The sequence below is a fragment of the Larimichthys crocea genome, chromosome X, assembly GCF_000972845.2.
Source record: "Larimichthys crocea isolate SSNF chromosome X, L_crocea_2.0, whole genome shotgun sequence".
Lineage (NCBI taxonomy): Eukaryota > Metazoa > Chordata > Actinopteri > Sciaenidae > Larimichthys > Larimichthys crocea.
The window spans coordinates 36,945,091-36,955,655 of NC_040020.1; the positions used below are offsets into that span (position 1 = coordinate 36,945,091).

The window sequence follows — 10,565 nt, forward strand, 5'->3', positions numbered from 1 at the left end:
CTGCTGACATTTTTTTCCTGCTCATCTTTTCTGACCAATTTCTCATTAGTTTTGCATTTGGCTAGAGTCAGTGTCACTACTGGTAGCATGGTGCAGTACCTGGACCCTACATTGGTTGCACAGGTAGTCCAACTCCTCCAGGGTGGGACATCAATATGGGCCGCCATCTTTGGACCCATTGTCAGACCCTACGCTGGTGCAGTGGGTTCTGGGTTCCTCTTGGTGCACGACAATGCCCAGCCTCATATGGCGAGAGTAGGCCATTAATTTTTTTGAGAAGTGTATATAGACACATTTACTGTAACCACGAGCACAGTGAAATGCACCTCTAAAGGTTCCACCAGCTGTCCAATCAAAACACTGCAAAACTACTACTACTACTGCTGCTGCTACTGCTGCTACTACTACTATCACTGATAAATAAATAAATAAATAATATCATCATCAATAATAATAAATCATCATCATCATGAGGAGTTTTCAGTACTAAATAGGTCGGTTTTATATATGTAGGCCTGATTTATTCATGTATTCTAATTTTCGTTTAGTTTTATTTATTTCTGTCATTTTTAGATTTGGTTTTGATCTTGCTCAGCCTGAGTCGGCACAGTTTTGATGAATGAGACGTGTTAATGTGGCAGCCCCGGGAAGAGCGCCAGCTTGTGGCCAATCCGCGTAATGACAGTAATGGGATCCGTCACGTGATACACACTGTCCACATTAAGCTCGAGCAGCTTCCTCAATGGACGAAGCCCCGCCCCTAACGCCGTACCCCCTCTCTTCATTCATCCACGGGGATTTTAGGTCTCGCGACATTTGGGTACCTGAACCGGCAAACCGCTCACAAGGTCAGTGACAGTTACACGAGCTGTCGGCCGGTGGTGGACCTCGCGGAGCAGTGTGTTAAAAGACAGGCAGGCAGGCAGACACCTTCTCCTTTAGCTTAAACAGTGAAGCGTGTGTCGGCTCAGACATGGCCAGAGGAAGCCGCAGCCGTCCCTCAGCACCCAGGTAAACATCCTCAGTCAGTGTGTGGTGTAGTGTGCTGTGTGGTGGTCTCATGTGTCCTATTTAAAGAGCCAAGTCACTTCTGTTGTCCAGCCTATATTAAGACTGATAAACAAGTACGGCAGTAAAACACAGCACGTTTGTCCACAGTGAGGCTAATGACCGCCTCATACACCTGAAGGCACCGTTTAATTGTTGTTGCGTCCTAAGTCACTGAGAGCCTGTCCGGGCTCAAGTGAAGGTCACACTGTAAAAAGTGTCTGTACATTTTACAGTGGAAAACTGCCGAACCATGACAGTAAAAGAAGTCAAATATGGCATCAAGTATGACTGTGTTTTCCTGCGGACAGTAAAATATTTCTAAACCTTTATTTATACGCAATTAAAAGGAATTTATACAGAAGTAGCATTTTAAATTTAGATACAAATCCTGTAATATTTAATGGCATATTTTACTGTCATGGTTTTCCAGTTTTCCAGTGTAAACTCTACAGAAATTTAAAATTATGGAATAAAACACCAGCCTTGTATTCATTCCAATTCAGTTTTATTTATATAGCACCAAAACAGTTACAAAAGTTATCTCATGACACTTTTCACACAGAGCAGGTCTAGACCGTACTCTTTCTAATAGTATTAGGAGACGGTGGCAAGGAAAAATCTCCTTTTATATGTGAAACCAACAGTACTAAGTAGTATTTATTGTGGGATTTTTTAAAAATTCTTTTTAGTATAAAAACAAGTTTGTCTTTTACAGTCTTACTTATGGCAGAACCTTTATTTATATGACATTTTTATATTGACATTCACAGCTGTGAAGGCTGCTGGAAGACACGTGTTCTTATATATGGAACTTTACCAACACAAAAATTTTTTTTCAAATGTAATCATTTTAACATGCATATTGTTTTTGTTCTATCTTTAGCCCTGTTCCATCCCATGCTCCGGCCCCTGTTCATCCACCTCCCTCTGCCCTGGCCCCGGCTCCAGCTCAGTCCCAGGGGCCCGGCCTCATGGCCCAGATGGCTACCACAGCGGCTGGGGTTGCAGTAGGCTCAGCCGTGGGCCACGTTGTTGGCAGCGCCCTCACCGGCGCGTTCAGTGGGGGCAGCAGCAGCAGCAGCAGCAGCAGTTCAGAGCCAGCCAAGCCGACATACCAGGTAAGAGATGGACTGCGATCAGATGAGGATTAGGATGTCTGAGGAGCTGGACTTAGCTGGACTTTGACGTCTAGATTAGGTCATCGTTTTTTTATGTGCTCAACACCAAAGTTTTCTCCACCTGGTCCAAGGATTCGAAGTGTAGACCCCCTCAGATCAGTTTAGCATTTTTCAATAGATGAAGTATTCTTATTTATAGAAATATAATAATACTAATATAATATAAAAACAATTAGAATAACCCTTTCAAAACACAGTTAGAGTGCTTAACATTGAAGCAGAACACATATCAAACAAAGCAGTAAGAGTGAACTGAAAACTGTAAATCTTCACATATTTATGACACAAAGAGTAAAATAAAACTCAGATGACTTGTTACCTGCTTGTTGACTGAATTAGTCTGTAAATCCAGGGGTATAGGTTTGCTGTGCTGCCACACTGAATCACTGTCTGTACAACCCACACGATGATCAACCATAAGACCACTTAGTACTTTATTCACGTGGTGTGGAGTCTCTAAAACAATGCTGAGGAATCTCTGAAATATCTTTTTAAGATTAAATAAAAACATATACTGTCAAAATACTACAACATTTTAAAATTAACATAAATGATGAGATCACTGGAATGCAATTTAAAATAAGTTTTTAATTCACTGTAATATTTTGTGTCAATATCGGCCTGCTATGTAGTCATATTAATGCATATAACATATGCATAAATCTGAGATAGTGACCTGAGGTCAAATGGCTCAGGAGGCAGAGTGGGTCGTCCACTAATCAGACAATTGTCCATTCAATCCCCACCTCCTCCACTCTGCATGTCCAAGTGTCTTTGGGCTAGATACTGAACCCCAAACCATCAGTGTGTGAATGTGTATGAATGGTTAGCTCCAAAATGTGATGAGCAGTTGACACTTTGCATGGCAGCCACCGATCAGTGTGTGAATGAGACATGTAGTATATTGGCACTGACATTGTAACTGAACACAAAAACCTCCAACCCTGTGAGGATGTACATACGTGTACTTGGTGCAAACAAGTGGCTAATATTTGATGACATCTTGAATAATGATATAATAATATAATAATTACCTGTAGAGCAGCCTGCTGAGGCTGAGCCAGTGTCTAACAGTGAAGTGTGAGGTTCTAACTCAAATGTGTGGCGTGTTTCTTTCCTCACTCGTATCTTTGCAGGAGCCCCCCCGGCCCGCTCCAGCCCAGCCGGGCCCCTGTCACTTTGAAGTCAAACAGTTCCTGGACTGTGCCACCAACCAGAGTGACCTGACTCTATGTGAGGGCTTCAATGAGGCGCTCAAACAGTGCAAGTACTCCCATGGTGAGTCTGGTCTTCATGTATCACACTCATTACCTGCTTTGTTTTCACATAATGGTGACTTCTGGCAGATTGAACACTTGTCCTACGTCAGGAGCTACAGACACTCTTTAAAGTTTAAATATGATTTCAGTAATTATCACCATGACCTGTTTTTTTTTTTCTTCTGTTTTTCTGTAGGTGTGACATCACTGGTGTGAAGGTCAGGCTCCAGCTGTCAATCAAACATAGTGTAGACACAACAGAGCACACAATGTGAACACTGTCCCAGCAGAGAGAATGCTGCTTTTGTTTGTTTGGATGATTGATGTGTGATGAATGAAGTTTTGCTAATGTACAGTGATGACCTTTAATAAACAATGCTATCCACTTCAGCTCTGTCTTTGTTTCTGTCATGTCGGCTCTTATCCACAGTTCTCATGTATTTGAATGAATTACTGATTTATTCATTTACTAATATTTCTTTGTAATGGATGAAGTGGGCCAGCGGGGGCGCTCCAGCTTGGTTCGGGTCGATTGGGCCAGCTCAACACTGTCAGCTGTCCAGCTCCATGCATAGGCCTACATCCGCTTCCTCTTTCAAAATAAAATTATTTGTTGGCGGAGAAAAAAATACAACAAGAAATGACATGTTTGTGTCGCGTGTCAACAATAAAATAAATCTTTAGCATTACAAATAAACATAATCATTTGGAAACTATAGTTGCTCACAATAAGTTAGCAGTAATTTAGCTTCAACATTATAACGCAGCGCATAGTTTGAAAGTTCAACCGGAAGCAGTAGTTGAAGTTCGCCGTGCTGGTCTCGTCCTCGTCCCCACTCAAAGTTGAGAGCAGACATCTCTTCGTTAGTCGTCAACATGCCTTTCATAGACGTCCAGACCAATTTACCGGCCAGCTCGTTCTCCGAGGACTTCGTGAGGAAGCTGAGCTCGTGCGCAGCGGCCGCTCTGGGAAAACCGGAGGACGTGAGTACACCGTTTACCGCCGTGACACGAGCGTTACCGGAGCCTCACTCAATGTCAAAGCTGGGGCTGCTTTACATTAGTGCTGCCCTGCGTGCTCGTGTGTGTTCGTGTGTGTGTGAGAGGCGCTTACAACAGCTTCACACAACAGCCTAACAGTTAGTGCACATCACATGAAGTCACTGCCTGCAGAGCAGAGCACCGCTGCACGGAGGCTCAGTGAGCCATCACACCTCAGGCCAGGTCAGTCAGACAGATTGGGACATACAGTGATGTACTGTCATATACATTACATGGCATACAATGATGTACTGTCATATACATTACATGGCATACAGTGATGTACTGTCATATACATTACATGGCATACAGTGATGTACTGTCATATACATTACATGGCATACAGTGATGTACTGTCATATACATTACATGGCATACAGTGATGTACTGTCATATACATTACATGGCATACAGTGTGGTAGACATTCCAGTGAGATGGACAAATACACAGTTATTCCAATACTGACTTTGATTTATTTAACAGAGTAATAATAACGTCATGAGGTTAAGAAGACAATATGAGCATGCAGCTGTAATGTGTAATCATTACAAAGAATATCAATGAGATAATACCAGGTTAGTTATTTCAGCTGAAAGGTCAGAGATCCTGCACACACAAAGCAGTTCAGAGTCTGACAGAGTCATAAAAGTTTATCCAGTTCCTGTCCTGAACTAAAGCTCAGCCGTTTCTCACACTGACAAGTGAATCTGACCCCTGTCTTTAGCCTTGAAGGTTATCACAACAATTCCTCGTTCACAGTTTGCTCCAACCTCTGTTGTAGCAAGCCACAGCTGTGAGACAGAAAAGGTGCAAACAACTTTAAAAAAGTAAAAGTTATTGCAACAAATGATTTTTGTCATTATAATTTATTCTGTTTGATTTTGGACTAATCAGTCTTGGGGTTTCAAAGGGGTGGAAACTTTCCAGAAACTTTGCATGGGAAGTTTTTTGGAAATATATTCAAATTCAAACAGGAAACTCTATGGGAATTATGGGAAGTAACTGGAAATTGGGGGTAATTTAAACAAACTGTATCAAACAGAAAAATATATATATATGTATATATATATATATATATATGTATATATATATATATAATAAAATTGAATAATTTTATTTACGATCCTATTTAGTCCATGGACAGTGCAGGTAGGGGGCGTGGCCTCAATAGCCCTGCAGTAAGCAGTGTGCTATGTGCATGTGAGGAATAGCAGATATTCAAGTGTACTTACATGAAATCTGGTTGTTTTAGTCAAGATTATGCTAAATATATATTTTCCCCATCAATATTTAAGTTCCCTGTTAAAGGTCAGCCTTCCCTGGTATATTTCTGTCTATTCCCATAAATTCCTGTTAATTTCCATAAATTTCCCTTAATTCCCATGGAAAGTTATCAACTTTAAAAAATCCCCAGAATTTTGCAACCGTAATCAGTCTTGTCCATTATACTACAGGTACTGACAGTTTTCTAAAATTAGATTTTAATGACGGGTGTCAGACCTGCACAGTTACCAAACACTGGTTCTGGATTTATCTCTGAGCGTGGGGTGGAGGAACGTGCTGGCTTTGACTTTGTTTCTTACTTGACGCTCTCAGATGATATGCTTTGTATTTTTGCTCACTCTGCCCTCTCGCCATGTCGATCCGTATTCACCTGCTTCGCCCTCTCTAACATTAGTCACGCTGTCTTTCAGAGGATGAACGTGGTGGTGAAGCCTGGCCTGCTGATGCTGATAGGTGGCTCTTGCTCTCCGTGTGTGTCGCTGTCTGTATCTGCCATCGGTGTGACGGACACTGCTGAGAAAAACAAGGAGCACAGTGCCAAGATTTTTGAGTTTCTGACCGGAGAACTTGGTCTGACTGAAGACAGGTGAGCTCTCAGTAGGTCTCTGCTCTGCTGGTGTACATACTGTCACTGTTATGTGGTCTGACTCTGCCCGTACAATAGAAACACAGCTCAGAGTTCAGCCTTCAGGTCTGTTGGTTTATCTTAAAATTCCAAACTGTCCATATTTGGCTCAACGTGACAACTTTGTTCCCATTCACAGGATTGTTATCCAGTTCCACGAGCTGCAGCCTCACCAGGTCGGGAAGAAGGGAACCGTCATGAGCTTCTTGTGAAGGATGTTGTTGTTTGACATAACTCACAATCTCATTCCTGAGAGGAAAAGAAGACAGATTAGGATTATTCACCCACTGAAGTAAAAATCATTTTCATTCTTTTTATTGATCTTTGATTTTTGTGTCATGTCCTAAAGCTGTAAAACATGCAAACACAAATCAATTCTAGTTTTCTATTCTATTTGATGATTAAAAGCCCTGTGACTGTAAACATTCCTGAAATCACTTGTCTCACATACTTTTGGAGAAAATGATACTAAAACCACAAGGAATAAAAAAAAATCTCTCTGACAATAGAGACTGAATTCCTTTTTTTCAATACGTATACCGACTTTAATGTCAGATCTTGTCTGTCAGGGCTAAGACTGTAGATATATTTTCACTGAAGATGTGGATGAGATGAACTGGGCTCTTTCATCTGTCAATCGTGGTGCCTCTGAATTGATTCATTATTAAACTTCTGTGTGCTTGATTAATATTCAAAGAATCCACACTAAGAATTTTGTTTTCACTTTCAAATTCTGAGTATCGTACAGGCTTTGGACTTTCTCTTTAAAGGTCCAGTGTGTAAGATTTAGGAATATTTGTTTGCAGGCATGTAATATATATTCATTAGTGTAAAATAACCTGAGCATAAGAACCATTGTGTTTTTGTTGTCTAAAAATGAGTCCTATAGTTATACCTATAGTGAGAGCGGGTCCTCTTCCATGGAGTCAGCCATTTTTCTATAGTAGCCCAGAACTGACAAACTAAACACCGATCTAGATATGGTCTTTAGCTTTTTGTGTATCTCCAGCCAGAGCTTTTCCTACATGCTTGGAAAGAGAGGGTGAGACGTGGAGAGTTTCATTTGGTTGCAATCTGCAGCTTTACTGCTAGTGTGACGGTTTTTAGGGGTAACTATTTTATTTAATTTTTAGTTTTTGGGGTGCCAGCCAGGACTCAGCCTGACAATTTAAAACTAGTCCCTCTCACAAAAACCACACACAGGGTGCATAAATTCAAAACACAATTCATACAACCTTAAACAAAAAAGGTGAGCAAACCAAAACACCACTTTTCTTTCGTTTCAAAAATATATTTACACAACAGAAAAATAATAAACAGTGTCCACTTCTTCAGTTCAGTTCAGTACAAACAAAAAACAACTGGCTTTTTGTTTCAGTTTATTTCCAGCAAAAAATGTTCCACCAAAAAAAAAAAAAACACTAAATCCTCAGATAAGAAAGGGGAAAAGAGAAAAAAATATGTTTTAATCACCAGCCAACACACAGGGACTCCTCCTCTGACATGGGAAAACAAACATCCTTCCATTGAGGGTCCAATCCGCTCCAGGACGCACGCATAAGGAGAAACAACAACACCTACCTGTCAATCAAAGTGGCCACAACGTTATAATAATATCATTTGAACAGGTGAGTTGTATATAAATTCACCCTCCATACTGTATCTGTCATGAACAGGGAAATTAGCTACAGAGACCAAAACTGTTTTTTGTACCAGGCTGTAAACATGTTTATTTCTGCTGTGAAGTTGGACATTTGAACATGGGGACTTATGGAGACTGACTCACTTCTGGAGACAGCCTCAAGTGGACGTTAGAGGAATTATATTTTTTAGCACTTCCGCATTGACTTCACTTCCCAGATACGAAGGTTGCCACTTGGCGACCAGTGTTGCATACTTTTGGCTTCAAAACAGCTCTTCAGAAACCTGTGGGTGATGCCACTCATGCTTTGTTCATTCTTTATAATGTCATTGATTCAAAACAGTGCTTCACTAACCTATCGGTGACATCACAGAGACTGCATCCATGCTTTATATTGACTATTGTTCTGTAGCCCGCCTCAAGTGACTGTTTGAGGAACTTACACGTTGGCTTCACTTCACAGCCACAGAGGAATGTCACTAGAGTTTCCACTTGATACTTATGCAATAAACATTCACTGATGGAATTTATTTATTTAATAATTCATTTACTTATTTTGATGCTCATGTCTGTATTTGTAATCATTTGTTTTGACTTTACTGGCTTCATACCTGTTAGTAAAATACCCTCAAAACAACTTAGTCACAGGTAGCGGAATAATTATGTGAGTCATATTTACATTGAACAAAAATATAAATGCAACACTTTTGTTTTTGCTCTAATTTTCCTGAGATGAACTCAAAGATCTAAAACGTTTTCTATACACAAAATAACAATTTCTCTCAAATATTGTTCACAAACCTGTGTAAATCTGTGATAGTGAGCACTTCTTTTTTACCGAGATAATCCATCCCACCTCACAGTTGTGGCATATCAAGGTGCTGATTAGACAGCATGGATATTGCACAGGTGTGCCTTAGGCTGGCCACAATAAATCAAGTTCGAGTTCAAGTTCAAGTTCAAGTTGGCTTTATTGTCAATACTGCAATATGTACAAGACATACAAAGAATTGAAATTACGTTTCTCTCTGTCCAAACAGTGTGAAGATGTAAAAATATATATAATATAAAATAAAATATGAAATAAAAATAAAATAAAAATGAAATGATATATATATACATACAATATATACAAGCTAAAAGACATCCGGGAATAGAAAAGTCTGGAGATATAAATAGTATGAACCGTATAAGCAGAATTATCAATATAAATATAAGTATGGCAGTATGATATAAATATAAATAAAGCAGTATGGTAGAATTATAGATTGACAGAATTTCAGTATGAACAGGTCTATAAAAATGAAATATGTAAACAGGTGTACATAGTGCAAATTTGCTTTTCAAGTATTTTTGAGTCTGTAAAAGTGGCTGGTGCCTTTGGGGGGGTCAGCAGTGTCCAGAGTTTGTGGGGGCAGCGGGCGGAGAAGGAAGGGGGGGCAGTACTGGGAGGGAGTTCAGCATCCTGAAGAAGTGTTGCGTTTATATTTTTGTTCAGTATATCTGGTGATGTTTTTGTTACAAAGTGTGTAAAATACAATGCTACATATTTACTCGTGCAAAATCAGTTGTGAGTTGTCACTTTTTATCCAGTGCTTCACAGTATCATGTTTATTCCTACTGCTACAGACAGAGAGTACAGACGGGAAACAAGAGAGTTCAAATATAACTTTTTTGTTATATTTTTAGTTGTTTGGAATTTTATTAGTGTGCCTGATTGTACAAAGCACAAGGCACACTAATAAAATAGCTTGGGACTATTTAACTTTTTCTTCCACGTTTTTCCGCTGCACTACTCCACCTGTAGATTTGTTCACACATACACAGAAAAGGTATCGCAACATGCGACTCGGCCAGGAGAAGTGAACACTTTTCGATTTAATCTGCAAAACCTTAGCCACTCAAATTCAGCATGGACATGCTCAGCAACATGAGGATGCCGTTTGGTCTGTTTGATATGACCTATGGTACTTTTGGTACCAGGTACTTTTCTCGATTTCATCTTTCACTGCACATAGTAGCCCCTCAATATAGACAGGATTCTTAGCTGACATGCAACTGCCATGGCATTATCAACCATCTCATCATGTGAAATCAGCTCGTACCTGGTACTGTCAACAGATTTTGCCAATGGAAAACCTAAAACGTTCCAAGTGAGTCGAGAAGCACCCAAGTGGCAACCTCCATATCTGGGAAATGAAGTCAGTGCAGAAGTACTAAACAGTGTAGCTTTTCAAATGTTAAAATGTCCAACTTCACAGCAGAATCTGTACTGAGTCGACGTCTGTGGGGGTTGTCAAGTGAAGCCAACGCAGAAGTTCCAAAAACTGCAGTTCCTCAAATGGCCACTAGAGGCTGGCTCCATAAGTCCCTATGTCCAAATGTCCAACTTCACAGCAGAAATAAACATGTTTACAGCCTGGTACAAAAAACAGTTTTGGTCTCTGTAGCTAATTTCCCCGTTCATGACAACTGTACTGAGGGT

The 10,565-nt window shown here is 40.2% G+C and overlaps 2 protein-coding genes across 2 annotated transcripts; both read left to right on the top strand.

The window, feature by feature from the left end:
• Nucleotides 1–763: 763 nt before the first annotated feature.
• Nucleotides 764–3,877, top strand: chchd10 (coiled-coil-helix-coiled-coil-helix domain containing 10). Its single transcript, XM_019275868.2, has 4 exons — nt 764–1,011; nt 1,934–2,168; nt 3,365–3,506; nt 3,684–3,877. The coding sequence occupies exons 1-4, from the start codon at nt 974–976 to the stop codon at nt 3,701–3,703; spliced, it is 435 nt and encodes a 144-aa protein (XP_019131413.2). The 5' UTR covers nt 764–973; the 3' UTR covers nt 3,704–3,877.
• A 398-nt stretch (nt 3,878–4,275) lies between these two features.
• ddt (D-dopachrome tautomerase) lies at nt 4,276–6,946 on the top strand. The gene is made up of 3 exons (XM_010746837.3): nt 4,276–4,471; nt 6,224–6,399; nt 6,578–6,946. The coding sequence occupies exons 1-3, from the start codon at nt 4,364–4,366 to the stop codon at nt 6,648–6,650; spliced, it is 357 nt and encodes a 118-aa protein (XP_010745139.1). The 5' UTR covers nt 4,276–4,363; the 3' UTR covers nt 6,651–6,946.
• The last annotated feature ends 3,619 nt before the right edge of the window (nt 6,947–10,565 follow it).